We start from the raw sequence: 22,500 nt of genomic DNA on the forward strand, positions 1-22,500 counted from the left end.
GCACGCGCGCGCGCAGGCAGGAAAATCCCCAGGATTGAATTAACACCTCGAGTTCAGGTGTTAAATATTCCTGGTCTAAGCTCCGTTTGTTTGGTTGCTTTGTATTTCAAGCACCTTTTATATATATATTTTTTGTGCATTATTATAATGCTTGTAAAAAAAGAAGAAGAAGAAGGAACTTAAAGCTTAAAGATATATAGACTAAAAGCTGTCATTAAGGTCACGAGGGCGTGTAATGCAAGGAGTTTACGCTCGATTAACCCTTCATGTTCAACTCATGTCATATAATATCATGTCATATATATATATATATATATAAACATTTTGGTTGCGCCATCTTGTGTGGTTTAAATTGAAATTATTTTGAAATAAAATTAATTACAAAATAAGATAAAAACAACTTCAAGACGACTTTTTTAAGATCTATATATTATTATTATTATTATTATTATTATTATTATTTTAAATCTTATATTATTTTACACAAACTCTGACAAAGCTGAACCTTACAGTACGCTCCCAGGAAAAATAAAAAAGAAAAAGAAAAGTACCATTTCATGTCTCTGGGCTTTTTAATTCTTCATCTTTCTACCTTTTAACCTAGAAAGATGAGTGTAACGCTTACTAACTACCCTATTCACATTTCCAGGTATGAAAGATACCCCACTGACATCAAAAAACCACAACAACAACACTTTTTTTTACCCCCCTTTTTTTCCTTGAGAGTTTATGAAGCATGCAGAATATTTTTTTAAGAGTAAAATATTGTTGTTGTTGTTGTTGTTGTTGTCGTTGTTGTTTTTCTCTCTTAATTAGACTGTCAGACTCTGGTCAAATCTCTACCAGAAAAAGAAGCGAATTGAATCCAGTTTTGTTGACCTATCTACTTTTTTTTTCGAATCCTAAAAATAAGATCATTTATATGTCGCCTTCTTCAAACTACAGAACTGATCCTGAACTTGTAAAATGCTTTCATTAATGAACGCGGACTGTTTCATAAAGAGCTAAAAGTTTCAGTGCACGATCTCCGTGATGTGATTTCTTTTTTTTAACAAAAAAAATATAATAAATAAGTAAAATAACACATCACTGTAAAATGAATACGTTTGGATTTGAAAGTAGCGCGCGCGACCTAACGAGCTCGTGCACTTCCTTGTCACAAATTGTAAAAAAAAAAAATAGTCCTAACTTACATGCTAATGAGCTTTTGTAAGATTTTACACACTTGAGTTAAAAGCAGCGAACAAAATATTTTGGATAAGAAATTGTGAATGAAGTAAAAAAAAAAAGTATAAGGTTTCCAATTATCCAATTATAAATAAAATATATAATTGTTTAATAGTTGAATAGTTATATATATATATATATATATATATATATATATATATATATATATATATATATATATATATATATAAACTGATTGTTTAGGGCGGTACTACGAGGTCGTAGTTTAAGGTCATCCGGGGCGCGTGAGCGCGCGCGTCCCATAATGCGCGCCCCCTGGCGAGCCAAGAAGGTCGCGTGAACAGCGCGGAGCGCGCGAACTGCTTTCCACAATCTACAGCAAAACCAAAAAAACGATAATATATTTACTCTCAATTCATCTGAAACTATATAAACGATATAACTTGTGTTCACGTGCTGGGTTTTAAAGCCTGTAAAAATGTCAACAGTGTGGCGTTAAATCTCACCACAGGCTCCGTGTTTCTGATTTTCGTCTTATATTAATGAATAAATAAATCTCAAACAACGTAATAAACATAAATAATAAATTTGTAGATACACAGAAGGATTAAAGAAAGAATACGGTGTTGATGACAAAAATAATAAATATCAGAATTAAAAAAAAAAAAAGAAACAGAGCAGCGTAAAGGAATCAATCAGTTCAATGGAGCTATGAATTTTTTAACATTCGGTATTTATATCTTTAATAGAAATCATCTCAAAAGAAAAAAAAGAATTTAAGCCTAAGACGTATTTTTAAAGATCATGTCATTAGAAATGCACGAACACTATAAACTATCGGCCCACACACACACACACACACACACACACACACACACACACACTCACACACACTCAGGAACATTTTTAAAACTACTCTATTTACATTCTCATTCCTTACATTTAAACTCTCTCTAAAACTGTTTATTATTTATTTATTCCTATTTACTTTTTCGTGCATATTTTTTTGTAGTTCAAAAAAAATCAAAATGCACGGAAACGTTTAATACATCGAATTATAAACGTTAATAATAGTCAATTACACCATGATAAACGTCTAATGAATAATATAATGTGGCTTACATCTATAATATATAATATAGTCTATTAAAAAAAAAACAAAAAAACACACACAACATGTTATTCTAATACAACTTTGCTCGTGACCTTGACGGCTTAATTAATGAATTAATTAATTACGCAAATGATTAGCAGTCTGCTTACAAACGCAGATCTACCCACTGTTGTATTTAAACAAACAATAAACAATAAATAATAATAATAATCAAAATGTATTATAAAATGAACAAAATTCGCCCGCTGGCGATGTTATAGATTTTTATTTCGGCTACAGCCGCGTCACTTTGCACGAGCGCTCCCGTAATCGGCCAATCAGCATCTCCGGGCTGTGAGCTCGACTTCTGATTGGCTGAGGTGAAGGCAGAGGCGCTGTGCTCTGATTGGCTGCCCCGCCTCGTGATTGGCAGAGCGGAGCGGTAGATTCGGAGCTCCTCGTCCACGGCGCTGTCCACACGAGAGTGGGTTCTGGATCGCACCGCGCGGGAGCTCGCGCTGCGCACGCACTCACTCACTCTCTCTCACACACACACCGGGTTTTTTTTTTTTAATTTATATATTAAATGGACGGATTCTAATAATAAATAGAATTCCTTCACGTGCTGAAAACAAAACTGCAGCCACAACAGCCAGCCCGAGGACAGAGTCTCCATCCTGCGTGTTCTAGTGAAGCGCATCTAAACTCGTTTTTTTTTTGTTGTTGTTGTTGTTTTTTCTGTGCTGGACAGGACACCGGGGCGCACGCGGATTCGTGCCATCCATGGCGCGTTACAAAGAGCGCGCTTCATATATGTAAGATGCGCCGTTTAGGTCCTCACGTGCAGACGCTCGCGCTGTCGGAGTTACAGAGAGCGGCTTTTACAAAAACTTAAATCTGATGGGACGCGCGGAGTTCGAGGAATCAAGACTAGGACTAACGGGACGAAGAAATGCACCGTTCCTGAAGGTGTAGAAATAAATATATAAATATATATATATATATATATATAACTGGATAAAACGGGATTTTACAGCGTGGGAACAATTTCCTCAGTTCAGCAGCATCATGGCTGCTTTTTATTTCTCTTGACCAGCGCGTGCGCGCATTCCTGTTTGGATTTGTTTTTTTCCTCCAGAAGGCTTTATGGCACAAACACAGACGTTGCATGTGCATTTTAACCGAAATTGTTGTTGATTAAAGGCTGTATGCGCTTACATATATATAAATATATATATTTTTTATTTATTTATTTTTTCCAAGAAGAGCAAAGAATCACTTCTTCCTTGGGGCATCATTTACCTCCTTGGCCTTCTTCAATTTTTTTTACAAATATTTTTTCCTCTGATTGAAAGTGTTGGAGGATCGATTGAATGGACTGAAAAAAAATTAAAGAAAATAAATAAATAAATAAAAGAGATAAAAAATCTGAACGTTCAAGTCGCCTGGAAGTGGCCGTGACCTCTGACCTATGGAAATTCACTGCAAGCACGACCCGTTCGCCGCGATGCATAGTAAGTTTAAATCATAATGATTATTATTATTAATAATAGTAATTAATCAATAATAATAATAATAACAATAATAATAATAATAAAAGAAATCCCTCGTGTATACTGATTTGCATGCGTTAAATGAAATTAGACACAGCTCTCTAATTCAGGTACACAGGCTCGGGTTCTGCTCTTTCTTTCGACATCTGAAAGCTGTTATATTTCAGCACGAGACCTGTCTTGTCCTGTGCATCAAAATCAGTGTATGAGATTTCCTAAACTCAATTTTCACACACTGAGCTGAGACGGAAAAGGTGCCACGAGATCTTATGTTAGATTCTGAATGGAGCTTAAACATCTCCGGTGCGCGCGCACAAATAGAGCCACCAAATTGTACCTATACTGTTTATTTCCTCGCGCTGAGATGGTGCCATTATTGGAAATGGAGATGGTTTCCTTTATAGGATAGCTCAATTATGTACCTTCAATTATATATAAAAACATTTACCCTTGATGGTATACATCCATAGGGACCTTTTATTATTATTATTATTATTATTATTATTATTATTATTATTATTATTATTTAAATTTGCTGTGGATGTTTGGTTTAAAAATAAATTCTTCAGCCCTGAAATAAAGGTCTGAACTTGAAAAAAAAAACAAAAACAAAACAAAACAGAAAAACAGAAAAACGAGCTCGTGCACTTTCTTGGCTCTGGAGTGGTGTATGATTGTTTTGTTGTGTCGGTACAGTTTGGTGTATTTATTTCTGAGTGAGTGTGTAGTGTGTAGTGAACTCTTGGGTTGTGATGAATAATGAACCTTCAGTGTTCACCTTAACCTCTCAACCACCACCAAGAAGCTTGTGAATGCTTACACACGTCCACGCGCTTACTCATGATCAAAATATTTTAAAAAACAAAACAAAAACAAATATATATATATATATATTTTATTTCTAATTTATTTTCCATTTACAATGAAAACATAATAAAGTTTTTTCTTTCTTTTAGGAAACAAAATGTTGCCCTAAAGAAAATATTTATATTTTTTTAAAGATGATATTTTATATTTTATATATATAGAGAGAGAGAGCTTTAGAATATGAGCCGCATTGTCCTCCATGTAGTTAGCGGAGGTCTGGAAATGTAAAGCAGCAATAAGAGGTTAATTTCTGACATACAGTGATGGAAACTCCTATAATGAGCTCCTTCAGTGTTCAATTAACTCTGACATGGTTGAATTATCAGCAGAGGAGTTCATATATTTTTCTTTTTTCCCTGAGTAATAATATAAAGCCAGCTGGATGCCGGATAAACACAGGAGGAGTTTCCTCCAGCTTCTGGAGAGACGAAATTAAACCGTGAATTAGACATTTTGTTCACGAAAAAAAACCCCAAAACAAAAACCCAGCAAAATTTTGTTCGGTTTTTGTCAGTGCCAGGTATTTCTTTCTTTTTTTTATCGAGACTTATATATACTTACTTATATACTATCTTTTAATATATATATATATTAAAAGATAAATAAAACAATAAACCTTCCCGACTTTTACTTTTATTTGCGATTCATGATGTAGAGATGATACGTTTTCACTTTCTCCTTGACTAGCAATAATTCCACTAGAGCATATTATTATTATTATTATTATTATTATTATTATTATTATTATTATTATTATTATTATTATTATTCGTCCTCTCTCTCTCTCTCTCTCTCTCTCTCTCACACACACACACACACACACATCTCGCGGCGTGGTGAATGAAGCGCTGCATTTTACGCATTTCAGCGCCGGAACGAATCGCGTTTCCTTTCCGACACACAGCCAGAAAGAGATTACACACACACACACACACACACAAAATATATGACACACTTTTACTACATTAGACCGACAAACACCGGCAGCACGTGCACGGCTGTAGGGACACACAAAAAAATCGTCTTTTATGTTATAGATTTTGTATGCACGTGCAGTTAGAGATTAGAGAGCATGATTAGTTTGTTATTATTATTATTATTATTATTATTATTATTATTATTATTATTATTATTTCAGCCTCTTGCATTATGTAAATGTACCCTAATTAGCACTTTTAACTCATTCATGAATACTTGCCTGTTTCTCTTCTCTACAGTTAAGGCACCTGTTTGGATTTGAAATAAATCTACTTTATAAATCTACTTTATAAATCTAGTAAATGAAGTGAGGACAAGTGAGGTTTTTAAGTTGTCGGGTTTGTGCGCGTGCATTTTTTTTGTTTAAAAATATGCTTTATAGTAATTAAATATTTAAAAAAAATAACAACACGGGGTAAATTATGTGGATAAGCTGTTTTTATTTCTTTCTTTATTATTATTTTTTAACGTATTTTAACCTGGGTTTTGGTTACAAGAATATAATATATTTCACATCAAATTAATTAAATAATAATAATGATAATAGTAACAATAATAACAACAATAATAATAATAATAATAATAATGATGGCAAACGAGAGACTATTTAATTTTCCCTGCAAGCTTAATATGAGAGATTATTTATTTATTTATTTATTTATTTATTTATTTATTTATTTATTTATTTATTCTTTTAAAGCACAGTGAATTCGCCTCAGTCGAAGGAATGACGTCACAGGCTAACCCCCCCCAAATCGTTAGCATTCACCGTGCTTTACAAAAAGACAAAAACTTAAACTAGGCTCACAAAATTGTACAAAATTGTATTTTATTATATTTTATAGACTTAAAACATGCTCTAAATCCACAGCGAAGTCTTCACACGCGCGTGCTAGCATGCTATAGATTATGTAAAATAAGCCCCGCCCACAAGCCTGACCACGAATTTCCACACAGTGTTTAGCATGTTAGCACGAGGTAGCAGTCTACGCCAAATAAAATGTCTGAAACCTCCAAAGCACACAATTTCTTGGTTATAAAACTATATATAAATATACAACAAACGTGACAGAATGGTGACTCGTCATTTTGAAGTGTTTAAGTTTTGTCTCGCGTTGGGACTTCCGGTTACGGCTGACTAGAGAGAGAGAGAGTCTGAACAGATGACACACTCCAGAGGAATAGCACATTTCTCACTCTATTTATCATGAAACAGTATATATCATGCTGTCACTTCACCAAACAGAAAATTATGAAAATCTGTGGTGTGGCAAATCTGTATACAGTGGCTCTGCTACATCATCCATCCATCCATCCATCCATCCATTTTCTATACATGCTTTATTCCTAATTAGGATCACAGGGATCTGCTGGAGCCCTGGACACCCTGGACAGGCCACCAGTCCATCACAGGGCCACACATATAAACAGACAACCACACACACTCACACTCACTCCTATTGGCAATTTAGAATCATCAATCAACATGTTTTTGGACTGTGGGAGGAAACCGGAGTAAACCCACGCAGGCACGGGGAGAACATGCGCTACATCATTCATTTCTTATTCATCAGTAAGCACTTTATCGTGATCAGGGTTGTGGTGGATCCAGAGCTTATCGCACAAGCTTGGGAGAATTTACACCTATTTAGCTTTATCTTAGCCGGTCCACCTACTGGATGGTAGAAAAAGACCGGATGATCTGATATCTGGAAACCCAGTACTATCACAAGCTCTGACTCGAACCCTGGACCTGTGAGGTGGTAACACTACATGCTACATCACGGTGTTGTTTTTTTTTGGGGGGGGGGTCTTTAATCCAGAACATGGTCCACCATTTGGTAACCCAATGGTCAATGCATTAGATTTGGTCTATGGTGTTGACCTGAATGAACAGATTTGCCCTGCTCCAGATTTTTTTTCTCCTGGTGTACAGCAGTATCAGTGTGCTGGAAATTTTTTCCACGTTTTTAGAAAAGGCTCTGAACTTCCAAAACATTTCGAACGCCACTAGAGTTTTTTTTTTTTAAAGACTCTGCTAACATGCTAATGAGAGAAATTGCACTCCCCCCCACCTTAACCTCCACACACACACACACACACATACACACACACACAAACCCATTCTCTCTGTTTGTTGTCCGCATTTTTAAACGAGGTGGCGGTTCACTTGGCAGTTTTCATTTGGGCCTGTTTAAACTGCTTTGGCCAGATAAAGGAGCGTAATGGGAGCGCGTCGCTAATCGCGCTTTTATTTTCTGGATGGAGGAGCACGAAGGTCTTCAGGCCGCTTCTCAGGCTTTCGGGGCGGAAGCGGCGCTGAAATCAATCACGACTTCGATTTATCAGCCGAGTGGGGCTCAGCGGGGAAAATAAAAGCCAGAGAAGGATATAGATCACATCGGAGAAGTTGGTTCCATTCCATTCCGCGCATCAGCCTCGATGACCTTAAACACGCACATATGCATACACACACACACACATTATCATCAGTGTTGCTGCAAGCCAAGGCTGATTTGCACCTTCCACAGACAGAAACTGATCCACTTTCAGCTGAAACACAGAGCAAATCTGAGACACAGAGCTGTCACTTTCGGACGCTTGCTCGCTAAATACTATTCATGTTTTTTCGGGGAAATATATACGTTCAGACTGAACTGAGCTCAGGTAACAGGTCCTGCTCCAGTGTCTTGCTTCATTACAAACATTTTGCTCGGTTCCTCAGAAGGACGGAAGCAACCTAAATAGTGTAATAAGGACAACGAAGGAATTTAGAAGGAGAAAGTCATGTGACTGGATGAAAATAGCGTACGATATTTGTGTTCTTCACCTTAAAAGACAGAGTAAAAGACATCACCTTAAAAGACAGAATAGAGGTCCTTATGTTCTTTGCGTGGGTTTCACTTCGTCCTGAAAATGTAAAAACGCACAGTACAGAAGAAATGACATGCAAGTGAGTCAGTATAATCGTAATTATATTAGCATCCTTGTCTATTTTCTTTCACTGACTGTTAGATTATTGGGGTCTGGGATTTGTTCTACTATTTCTTTGGACATTTCTATACCAACACAGTCAGTCTGATAATTATCGTTTGTACGGTAACAACTTAATTCACCTGGACGATTATCATCATGTGTTGTTATTTAACTAAGAAAGTCATTAGCACTGATATGGTGGTGCTTTCTGTAAGGAAACATTTATTGAACACTTACGGAAGGAGTCTCCGGTGTCGACACTTTGGACCGCTCGTTTTTATTGTTGATAAAATCCTGTTCCTAAAACACTTTCAGGAATAAATCGTGCATTTCAGGGTTGCTGAGGTAACACTGCTTATTTTGGGCAGCCTTATTCCACCTTACCTTTGATTATTTTCTTATCACAGCACACCATGTTGTGGTGTTTCCATTAGTGCGAAATATTCTCAATTAGCTGTTCCCTTGTGACAAACCGTCATCTTCATTTAGCTCTTACTGATGAACCCAGTCAGTGAGTCAGTCAGTGAGTTGATGACTGAGTCGGTCAGTGAGACTGTGAATGATTCGGGCAGTGAGTCAGTCAGTGAATCAGATGGTGAGTTAGTCAGTGAGTCAATGAGTAAATTAGAAAGTCAGTGTGTCAGTCAATTAGTCAGTCTCTGAATCAGACGGTGAGTTAGTCAGTGAGTTCTTCAGTAAGCCAGCGTGTCAGTAAGTTAGTTTGTAATTGAGTCAGTCGATGAGTCTCTCAGTGAGTCAGTCAGTGAGCCTGTACAGGAACTGGGCAGTGAGCCAGTCAGGGAGTCAGTCAGTGAATCAGTTGGTGAGTTAATCAGGGAGTCAACAAGTAAATCAAAAAGTCAGTGTGTCAGTCATTTACTGAATCAGATGGTGAGTTAGTCAGTGAGTCATTTAGTCAGTGTGTCAATCAGTGAGTCAATCAGTTAGTTTGGAGCTGTGAGTCAGTGAACAGTGAGTCAGTCAGTGGGACAAACAGTGATTCAGAGATTTGTTAGGTCAGTCAGTGAGGCAGTCAGTGAGTCAGGAAGTCAGTCAGTGAATGAGTCAGTCTTGGATTCAGTCAGTGATTGAGTCAGTCAGGGAATCAGTCAGTGATTGAGTCAGTCAGGGAATCAGTCAGTGAATGAGTCAGTCAGGGAATCAGTCAGTGAATGAGTCAGTCAGGGAATCAGTCAGTGAATGAGTCAGCCAGTGTCAGCCAGTAAGTCAGTAAATGTGACAATCAGTGAGTCAGACAGAGAGTCAGTCAGTGTGTTGGTCAGTGATCAGTGAAATCAGTGATCAGAAATGCCACGAGGCGGTGAAACAGCAGGCGCCATTTCTCATTAGCTAACTGATATAAAGTGTAAAAGCGGTTAACGCTAGGACGAGACGCGGGATTTGCATATTTGTAGCTTTTGTTCCAATATCAGAGAAAATCTGTGCTGCTCGTTAGAATTCCGTTACATTCCGCATCGGATCACCTGCAAAAGGAACAATCAGCCGGACAGATCCTCAGGTAGTGACCGAGGAACAAGGAGAAAAGCTGCATCCAGAGATAAAGAAAGAGAGAAAGGTAAAGCAAGAGAGAGAGAGAGAGAGAGGGAGAGAGAGGGAGGTGGATGAATGGATGGACGGTGACACATTACTCTCTGTGAATTGATGCGTTTTGTATTCGGGGCATTAGAGAAGCGGGTTTGGTTTTGATATAACCTGAAGCGGTGTGTTTAAGAACTATCACGCTCGTAGGCTGGATTAGCACACACGGCACACTCCCTGTGTGTATCTTTGTGTGTGTGTGTGTGTGTGTGTGTGTGTTGCAGGGAGGGGATTCTGTTCTGAAGCAATCAGTATGTTAATATGACAGAGTAACTGGATTAGCATGGCAATATTTAACACACACACACACACACACTGAAGTAAATGTAACAGCGTACACACTGATAATATAATGCCTTCCTTTCATGGTACGAGTTCCCTTGCTGCATCTAAACACCGGTATAAACACTGCTGTCGAACACGGACGTTTGTTACCGCGGCCGTTTTTAATGCGTGTGTAAAATAATTCTCCGGAGACTTGGGCGGCCACTCTAGGGGTCACCCTGTAGATCACAAAGGGACCCTATTAAAGTTACGCCGTTGATGTTCAGCTACCGGAAAAAGAGACGTTCCGGTATAACAGTAGCTTCTACATCAAACTAGCTTAGCTTAGCTTAGCTTAGTTTAGCTATTGATGACAATCCCTTACAACGCTAGATATTTTTGAAGCTGGCTAGCAAGCGTACCTTTTGCCAGCTTATTTAAAGGTACACTAATGCTAGTCGCTTAAGCGTACATCTTTTAATGGATTAAATAATCTTGATGAACGTGGGTTGTGTGAAGAAACAGTAAAGTGAAGGATCTTACAGCTTGACACGGTCGCGAGAATACACTTCCAGTGTGTAAAAAATGCTTATTCAGAAGGTCAGAGGAAGATTAAGGTCAGCTACAGAGGGTCAGCTGATATTTGTCCACTAGGGGCGGGGCTTATGATTGAAGGAAAGAACTTTTTTTATTACCAGTGAGGTGAAGGGTGCTCGAGGTGTGAGATGAGATGTGGTGGAAAAGCTTACTCCAGGGAGTAAATGAGTATAGCCACACCCCTATTTTTATCCACTGGATCGAATCCTGAGTGAGGATCAGGAGTCTTGTTCAACTGGACAGAAACTGTGTACATTAAAATCAGAAGAGAAACGGCAGAGGAAACAAATCAACGGTCTTGCATTCGGTTAAATGATCCTGGGGTTCTTTCCAGGGCACGGAGGGGTCAACCAGCTCGGTGGGGTGTTTGTGAACGGGAGGCCGCTACCCGACGTGGTCAGGCAGAGGATCGTGGAGCTGGCTCATCAAGGCGTACGGCCGTGCGACATTTCCCGCCAGCTTCGCGTCAGCCACGGCTGCGTCAGCAAGATCCTGGGCAGGTGAGTCGTTTTAATTCCTTATCCATGACGTTTATTCACGTTTTATTCGTGTGTAATTATCATTTGTAGACTGAATGCATCGACTGTTCCAAGTTCCAAGTGATATATAATATCAGAGAGGGAGAAAAAGTTTAGCTTAAATTTAGACGCAAGAGTGTAAAGTCAGTGGGCAGGTTGCTTGTAGTTTGGGGGCGTGGCCTGATTCATATGCTACAAAAAATTTGGAAGTTTTTGTGTGAATTAAAATCTGTCAAGAATAAAAGTCCATAATATCAGCTGCGATTTTTAGCTTCAAGTCCACAAGTTTGTTGCTTCATAGATGACTTGCATTCAGAAATAATTTACTAAATCGATTGAATAAAAGTTTTGCTAAATGTTCAAAATAGCCATTTGCTGATCTACAGTAAGTTCGGAAAGTTTTAGCTACAATTCCCGCTAAATTTAGCGCCTTCTCTGCATCGATCGACTTCAGCAACTGATTAAAAACTTTGTTGTTAGAAAACGTTTTCTAACAGAAAGCGCTAATTCCGATGAAAGAGAAATGAGTCGGGTTTTTGCTCTTTGGCACTGAACGAGCGCTGAGTGCGGGAAAACCGACCGAATGTCCGGAATGTTCCGTTAGCGCCGCTCGCGATCCGTCGCGCAGCTTTACACGGAAGGAACGCTTCTCCGAAACGAATGCCGAGCACCGGCGAGGCTGAGTCAGCACTTCCTGCTTTTGTGTGACCGAGTTAGAAATAAAAAAAAAAAATGTCCCGAAAAAGCCGGGTCAAAGCCTTTTTTTTTTTTCTCTCTTTCTCTTCCTCTCTGTCACAAAAAGAAAAGATTCATCACATTGTACATTTGCATCCGAATGAAACGGGTGGCATACATCTGCCGAGGAGGTTGAAGGACGGAGAGAGAGAGAGAGAGAGAGAGAGGTTTAGGAAGAGAGAGGTTTAGAATAAAATGATTTATAAAGAATAGGAAGAAGAAAGAATTAAGAAAAAGACACGAAAGATTGAGAGAGAGAGAGCATAAGAGAAAGAGAAAGAAAGAGAGAGAGAATTTGAATAGATGAAGGTGTGGGATTAGCGCTAGGGCCTTTAGCAATATCAAAAAATGTGTTTGCCATTGTTCTGTCCCTTTTCCGACCCCCCCGGAGCCCGCGGTCCGGCTCAGTCATGCGTTACCGCTAGGCCCCGTGTGCGTGTGTTAATTTCCTCCCTGCTCTCTGGCTAACGGGCAGACAACAAGAAAGCTGCCACGTTTAATAGCGCGTGGACCGCGTGTAGCGCGCTAAAATAAATAAGGTGGATGAATATCCATGCCTTCTCGTTAATAGCGGGATTTTCACAAACGTCTATTAAGCTTGGCTGTTTTTTTTCTGTATTCACTGCAGGGAAAAAGGCTAGAGGGTGTGTGTGTGTGTGTGTGTGTGTGTGTGTGGATAGTAATCCCTGTTTAACATGGTACTGAAAATATATTTAGAAAACCGAAGCTACATTTCATCAGTTGGCGCTATCACAGAGGAGCGCTATTAGAAAACATTCGAAAAGCAAATCGAATCAGGTTCATATCACTCTGAGCTAACAAAAACGCTAGCAGTTGGCGTAAGGTTAAACAACTCCCAGAAACGTCAGAGTATTTTAGCTAGCTAAAAAACTAGCTACCCAACACCAGCTCTTGGAACATTCTGAAAACTAGCCCGCTAACCTCAAATGCCAAACCATGATTCGTGATCGAGGCTAGTTTTAAAGAAATGTCCAAATGAAAGCTAGCTGACGTTAGCGGCTCTTCACCACAAAGAGCTAACGTTAGAGAGAGTGTTCCTAAAATGCTAGTTGAGGTGAGAGAGCTTGGAATAAATGCCACGAGAAAAGCCTTACATTTCCCAAACAAAAGCTAGTTGGAGTTTAAAAGAGTGTTAGAGTTTATTCATTATATTATTGTTTTTAAAAAATGCTTTTAAAACTAGCTTAAGCTAGCAAGTGTTTCAGAATATCCTTTAAAGAATTAGCCAGTTTATCGTTCACCCTCACACTCTCCTCATACTCTCCTCACACTCCTTACTCTCACATTCTCTTCACACTCCTCACACTCTCCTCACACTCTCCTCACACTCCTTACCCTCACATTCTCTTCACACTCCTCACACTCTCCTCACACTCTCCTCATACTCTCCTCACACTCCTTACACTCCTTACTCTCACATTCTCTTCACACTCCTCACACTCTCCTCACACTCTCCTCACACTCCTTACCCTCACATTCTCTTCACACTCCTCACACTCTCCTCACACTCTCCTCACACTCTCCTCATACTCTCCTCACACTCCTTACTCTCACATTCTCCTCACACTCTCCTCACACTCTCCTCACACTCTCCTCACACTCTCCTCACACTCCTTACCCTCACATTCTCTTCACACTCCTCACACTCTCCTCACACTCTCCTCACACTCTCCTCACACTCCTTACCCTCACACTCTCTTCACACTCCTCACACTCACACTCTCTTCACACTCCTCACATTCTCCTCACACTCTCTTCACTCTCCTCACACTCTCCTTACACTCTCCTCATACTCTCCTCACACTCCTTACTCTCACATTCTCTTCACACTCCTCACACTCTCCTCACACTCTCCTCACACTCCTTACCCTCACACTCTCTTCACACTCCTCACACTCACACTCTCTTCACACTCCTCACACTCTCCTCACACTCTCCTCACACTCTCCTCACACTCCTCACACTCTCTTCACACTCCTCACACTCACACTCTTTTCACACTCCTCACACTCTCCTCACACTCTCTTCACACTCTCCTCACACTCTCCTCACACTCTCCTCACACTCTCCTCACACTCACACTCTCTTCACACTCCTCACACACTCCTCAAACTCTCTGCACACTCCTCACACTCTCTTCACACTCCTCACACTCACACTCTCTTCACACTCCTCACACTCACACTCTTTTCACACTCCTCAAACTCTCTGCACACTCCTCACACTCACTTCATACTCCTCACACTCTCTTCACACTCCTCACACTCTCCTCACACTCCTCACACTCCTTACCCTCACACTTTCTTCACACTCCTCACACTCTCTTCACACTCCTCACACTCTCTTCACACTCCTCACACTCACACTCCTCACACTCTCCTCACACTCTCTTCACACTCTCTTCACACTCTTCACACTCTCCTCACACTCCTCACACTCACACTCTCTTCACACTCTTCACACTCTCCTCACACTCACACTCTCTTCACACTCCTCACACTCTCTTCACACTCCTCAAACTCTCTGCACACTCCTCAAACTCACACTCTTCACACTCCTCACACTCTCTTCACACTCCTCACACTCTTCACACTCTCCTCATACTCCTCAAACTCTCTTCACACTCCTCACCCTCACTCTCCTCACACTCCTCACCCTCACACTCCTCCCACACTCCTCACACTCTCTTCACACTCCTCACCCTCACACTCCTCACACTCTCTTCACACTCCTCACACTCCTCAAACTCTCTGCACACTCCTCACACTCTTTTCACACTCCTCACACTCTCCTCACACTCCTCAAACTCTCTGCACACTCCTCACACTCACACTCTCTTCACACTCCTCACACTCACACTCTCTTCACACTCCTCACACTCTCCTCACACTCCTCAAACTCTCTTCAAACTCCTCACACTCACACTCTCTTCACACTCCTCACACTCACACTCTCTTCATACTCCTCAAACTCTCTTCACACTCCTCACACTCCTCACCCTCACACTCCTCACACTCTCCTCACACTCTCTCCACACTCCTCACACTCCTCACACTCACACTTTCTTCACACTCCTCAAACTCTCTTCACACTCCTCACCCTCACTATCCTCACACTCCTCACACTCTCTTCACACTCCTCACACTCCTCACCCTCACACTCCTCACACTCTCCTCACACTCTCTCCACACTCCTCACACTCCTCACCCTCACACTCCTCACACTCTCTTCACACTCCTCACACTCTCCTCATACTCCTCACACTCTCCTCAAAATCCTTACCCTCACACTCTCTTCACACTCCTCACCCTCACACTCCTCACACTCCTCACCCTCACACTCCTCACACTCTCCTCACACTCTCTTCACACTCTCCTCACACTCCTCACCCTCATACTCCTCATACTCCTCACACTCTCCTCAAAATCTTTACCCTCACACTCTCTTCAAACTCCTCACCCTCACACTCTCTTCACACTCCTCACCATCACACTCCTCACACTCCTTACCCTCACACTCTCTTCAAACTCCTCACCCTCACACTCCTCAAACTCTCTTCACACTCCTCACCATCACACTCCTCACACTCTCCTCACACTCCTTACCCTCACACTCTCTTCAAACTCCTCACCCTCACACTCCTCAAACTCTCTTCACACTCCTCACCCTCACACTCCTCAAACTCTCTTCACACTCCTCACACTCTCTTCACACTCCTCACACTCTCTTCACACACCTCACATTCCTCACACTCTCCTCACACACCTCACTCTCCTCACACACCTCATATTCCTCACACACCTCACATTCCTCACACACTCCTTAAACTCCTCACACACACCTCCCACACCCTCTCACAGCTGACACTCCTCACACACCTCATACTCCTCACACTGCTCGCTATCTTCACATTCCTCACACACCTCACACATTTCTCACACACTCCTTAAATTCCTCACAATTCTCACACCCTCTTCACCCTCACACTCTCCTCACACACCTTACATTTCTCACACTCCTCACACACCTCACACTTCTCACACACCTCACATTCCTCACACATTTCTCACACACTCCTTATACTCCTTACACTCCTCACACACACCTCCCACACCCTCCCACAGCTGACACTCCTCACACACCTCATACTCCTCACACTGCTCGCTCGCCTCACATTCCTCACACACCTCACACACCTCACACATTTCTCACACTCCTCAAACACTCCTCACACACCTCACACACTCACACTGCTCACACACCTCGCACTCCTCAGACACTCCTCACACTCCTCACCCTCTTCACACACACCTCATACTCCTTACCCTCCTCACACACTCCTCACACACCTCACACTGTGCACACTCCTCACACTCCTAATACACCTCACACTCCTCACACTTAGTACACTCCTTACACTCCACACACTGCTCACGCTCCACACACTCCTCACACTGTGCACACTCCTTACACTCACACTCCTCACATACCTCACACACCTCACACTCACAATTCTCACACACCTCATACTCACACTCACACACCTCATACTCACACTCACAATTCTCACACTCACACACCTCATACTCACACACCTCATACTCACACTCACAATTCTCACACTCACACACCTCATACTCACACTCACAATTCTCACACTCACACACCTCATACTCACACTCACAATTCTCACACTCACACACCTCATACTCACACACCTCATACTCACACTCACAATTCTCACACTCACACACCTCATACTCACACTCACAATTCTCACACTCACACACCTCATACTCACACACCTCATACTCACACTCACAATTCTCACACTCACACACCTCATACTCACACACCTCATACTCACACACCTCATACTCACACTCACAATTCTCACACTCACACACCTCATACTCACACTCACACACCTCATACTCACACACCTCATACTCACACACCTCATACTCACACTCACAATTCTCACACTCACACACCTCATACTCACACTCACACACCTCATACTCACACACCTCATACTCACACTCACAATTCTCACACTCACACACCTCATACTCATACTCACAATTCTCACACTCACACACCTCATACTCACACTCACACACCTCATACTCACACACCTCATACTCACACTCACAATTCTCACACTCACACACCTCATACTCACACTCACACACCTCATACTCACACACCTCATACTCACACTCACACACCTCACACTCACACACCTCATACTCACACTCACAATTCTCACACTCACACACCTCATACTCACACACCTCATACTCACACTCACAATTCTCATACTCACACACCTCATACTCACTCACACATCTCACACTCACACACCTCATACTCACACTCACACACCTCATACTCACACTCACAATTCTCACACACCTCATACTCACACACCTCATACTCACACTCACAATTCTCACACACCTCATACTCACACTCACAATTCTCACACTCACACACCTCATACTCACACTCACAATTCTCACACTCACACACCTCATACTCACACACCTCATACTCACACACCTCATACTCACACTCACACACCTCATACTCACACACCTCATACTCACACACCTCGTACTCACACACCTCATACTCACACTCACAATTCTCACACTCACACACCTCATACTCACACACCTCATACTCACACTCACAATTCTCACACTCACACACCTCATACTCACACTCACAATTCTCACACACCTCATACTCACTCACACATCTCACACTCACACACCTCATACTCACACTCACACACCTCATACTCACACACCTCATACTCACACTCACAATTCTCACACACCTCATACTCACACACCTCATACTCACACACCTCATACTCACACTCACAATTCTCACACTCACACACCTCATACTCACTCACACATCTCACACTCACACACCTCATACTCACACTCACAATTCTCACACTCACACACCTCATACTCACTCACACATCTCACACTCACACACCTCATACTCACACTCACAATTCTCACACTCACACACCTCATACTCACACTCACACACCTCATACTCACACACCTCATACTCACACTCACAATTCTCACACACCTCATACTCACTCACACATCTCACACTCACACACCTCATACTCACACTCACACACCTCATACTCACACACCTCACACTCACACACCTCATACTCACACACCTCATACTCACTCACACATCTCACCCTCACACACCTCATACTCACACACACACCTCACACTCCTCACATACCTCACACTCACAATTCTCATACTCATACTCACACACCTCATACTCACACTCACAATTCTCACACACCTCATACTCACACACCTCATACTCACACTCACAATTCTCACACACCTCATACTCACACACCTCATACTCACACTCACACACCTCATACTCACACACCTCATACTCACACTCACAATTCTCACACACCTCATACTCACACTCACACACCTCATACTCACTCACACATCTCACACTCACACACCTCATACTCACACTCACACACCTCACACTCACACACCTCATACTCACACTCACACATCTCACACTCACACACCTCATACTCACACTCACACACCTCACACTCACACACCTCATACTCACACTCACACACCTCACACTCACACACCTCATACTCACACACCTCATACTCACACACCTCATACTCACACTCACAATTCTCACACACCTCATACTCACTCACACATCTCACACTCACACACCTCATACTCACACTCACACACCTCATACTCACTCACACATCTCACACTCACACACCTCATACTCACACTCACACACCTCATACTCACACTCACACACCTCATACTCACACACCTCATACTCACACTCACAATTCTCACACACCTCATACTCACACACCTCATACTCACACTCACAATTCTCACACACCTCATACTCACTCACACATCTCACACTCACACACCTCATACTCACACTCACACACCTCATACTCACACTCACACACCTCATACTCACACTCACACACCTCATACTCACACTCACACACCTCATACTCACACTCACACACCTCATACTCACACACCTCATACTCACACTCACAATTCTCACACACCTCATACTCACACTGACACACCTCATACTCACACTCACAATTCTCACACACCTCATACTCACACACCTCATACTCACACTCACAATTCTCACACACCTCATACTCACTCACACATCTCACCCTCACACACCTCATACTCACACTCACACATCTCATACTCACACTCACACACCTCATACTCACACACCTCATACTCACACACCTCATACTCACACACCTCACACTCACACACCTCACACTCACACACCTCATACTCACTCACACATCTCACCCTCACACACCTCATACTCACACACACACCTCACACTCCTCACATACCTCACACTCACAATTCTCATACTCACACTCACACACCTCATACTCACACACCTCGTACTCACACACCTCGTACTCACACACCTCGTACTCACACACCTCGTACTCACACACCTCGTACTCACACACCTCATACTCACACACCTCATACTCACACTCACAATTCTCATACTCACACTCACAATTCTCATACTCACACTCACACACCTCATACTCACACTCACACACCTCACACACCTCATACTCCTCACAACCTCCTCACACTAACACTCCCTCACACCCTCCTCACACACCCTTCCCTTTTCCCCATCACCCTAACACAGAGCCACAATTCTCTAGATACAGAAACCCAACAGTGTTCAGACTTCATTTCTTTATACTTTGTAAAAATCAAGCAGTGAGTCTGTGTGGAAGTTTGCTATGCTCGAATGTCATGTTCATGTGTGTGTGTGTGTGTGTGTGTGTGTGTGAGAGAGAGAGAGAGAGAGAGAGAGAGAGAGATTTTTTCTGTCTGCTTTAATTCCTCAAACACCAGCTCTTCTCTGATCAGGCGGAAATTCGCTAAAACTTCGCATCGCATCACCGCGCCAGTATCATCACCATCAAATCACTGACAGGCTGCGTTTTGATTGGCAGGTACTACGAGACGGGGAGCATCAGGCCGGGCGTGATCGGAGGATCCAAACCAAAGGTTGCTACACCCAAAGTCGTCGACAAAATCGCCGATTACAAACGCCAAAACCCCACCATGTTTGCCTGGGAGATACGAGACCGACTGCTAGCCGAGAGAGTCTGCGATAACGACAGCGTCCCCAGCGTCAGCTCAATCAACAGGTCAGTAAACAATAAACATTAAAAAAAAACAAGAAAAAATCAAACCGGTTGTTTATAATTCATGATGTGTGTTTGTTTTTGTTTCTATGACATCAACCAATCAGCAATCCACAAGCACCAAGAGCTCTGATTGGTCTCTGTAAAGTTTTGTGCAGTTGGAAATAAAAAAAACAACAACGATGAAGAAGAAGAAGGGATGAAGGAAAAAGGCAGAAAGAGAGGGGGATGAGATGAGATGAGACAGCGAGCCGCACACATATTCATGAGTCCAGGTTCGACAGCATGTGTACGATGACAGAGAAGAAGAGAGAGAAAGCGACAGAGAGAGAAAGAGGGAGGGAGGGAGAGAGGGAGGGAGGGAGGGGTAGAAAAAAAATGGAAAAAAAAAGAAAAAAATAGGGGGCTTGTGCTTTGCTTGAGCGATCATGCAGGAAGTGCGAGGCTGTGCTGCCTTGTCAGCCACTTCACACACACACACACACACACACACACACACATGATGTCTGTTTCCTCTTTGTCTACTGTTTACTGCAGGATCATTCGCACTAAAGTCCAGCAGCAGCCCGGCCAATCAGGAAGCGTCTCTGCGCATAATTTAGGTAAGAACCCCCCCCCATGCTTTACACATGTTACGATTTCTCCGGCACCTTCACGCCAGTCGTACGAAGTTTCCACCCCTCCCCCCGCCCCTTTTAATCTTACGGAAAAAGGAACAGATTTAGACGGATTCGCGTGACCTAGCACGCCGAGTCTAGCTAGCTGGCCTTAAGTAGAGGGTAGACAACATTTAACAGCACTTTAGCGTCCAGATTTGGACGTGTGTGTTTCGTAGTTAGCAGAGCTGTGTGGTTTTTCGTTTCTTTTACACCAAAGTTCCTTCGCTTAAAACTTCGCTGCTGGGTAAAGAGGTAACTTCCGTAAAAATAACAACGATCGTGTTACGCCTTGTTGTATAAGACTTTTTCCATACAATCGCTCTCTTTCTCTCTCTCTCTCTCTCTCTCTCTCTCTCTCTCTCCCGATTGGCTGATGGTTACCATGACGCCTTTCATGCCTCCTGTTCTCTCATGCGTTCTTTAACTCAACAACTGAAAAACAATACGAATTCCACCCTAGTGGATAAATCCTTCATTATATCAGATGTTTTTAACTCTTTCTCCTGATTGGCTAAGGGAATTTTGTCACTGTGGCATCTTTCATGCCTAAAAAAACAAACACACACACACACACACACACACACTTTAACATTTACACACACACACGTTAACATTCACACACTAACACACACACACTCACTCTAACACCCACACACAGACACACACACACACACACACACTCTAACACACACACTTTAACATTAACACACTAACACACACACACTCTAACATTAACACTCTAACACACACACAGACACACACTTTAACATTCACACACTAACACACACACACACACTCTAACACACACACTTTAACATTAACACACTAACACACACACAGACACACACTTTAACATTCACACACTAACACACACACACACACACACACACTCTAACACACACTTTAACATTAATACACTAACACACACACTCTAACATTAACACTCTAACACACACACACACTTTAACATTAACACTCTAACACACACACACACACTAACACCCACACACTTTAACATTCACACACTAACACACACACACACACACACACACACTCTAACACACACACTTTAACATTAACACACTAACACACACACACTCTAACATTAACACTCTAACACACACACAGACACACACTTTAACATTCACACACTAACACA

The 22,500-nt window shown here is 42.0% G+C and overlaps 1 protein-coding gene across 3 annotated transcripts in view; it reads left to right on the plus strand.

The window, feature by feature from the left end:
- Window positions 1-22,500, plus strand: part of pax5 (paired box 5) — a 57,656-nt gene that overhangs the window by 1,897 nt on the left and 33,259 nt on the right. For 2 of the 3 annotated variants that reach the window (XM_058385237.1, XM_058385240.1), the window contains exons 2-4: window positions 11,450-11,615; window positions 20,488-20,685; window positions 21,220-21,284. In XM_058385237.1, coding sequence (XP_058241220.1) covers window positions 11,450-11,615; window positions 20,488-20,685; window positions 21,220-21,284 — 429 coding nt within the window. Of the gene's footprint in view, window positions 1-2,771; window positions 3,796-11,449; window positions 11,616-20,487; window positions 20,686-21,219; window positions 21,285-22,500 lie in introns of those variants that run through there. The other variant, XM_058385239.1, reaches the window with a different exon arrangement.

Source organism: Hemibagrus wyckioides, linkage group LG29 (genome assembly GCF_019097595.1).
Source record: "Hemibagrus wyckioides isolate EC202008001 linkage group LG29, SWU_Hwy_1.0, whole genome shotgun sequence".
NCBI classification, from domain to species: domain Eukaryota; kingdom Metazoa; phylum Chordata; class Actinopteri; order Siluriformes; family Bagridae; genus Hemibagrus; species Hemibagrus wyckioides.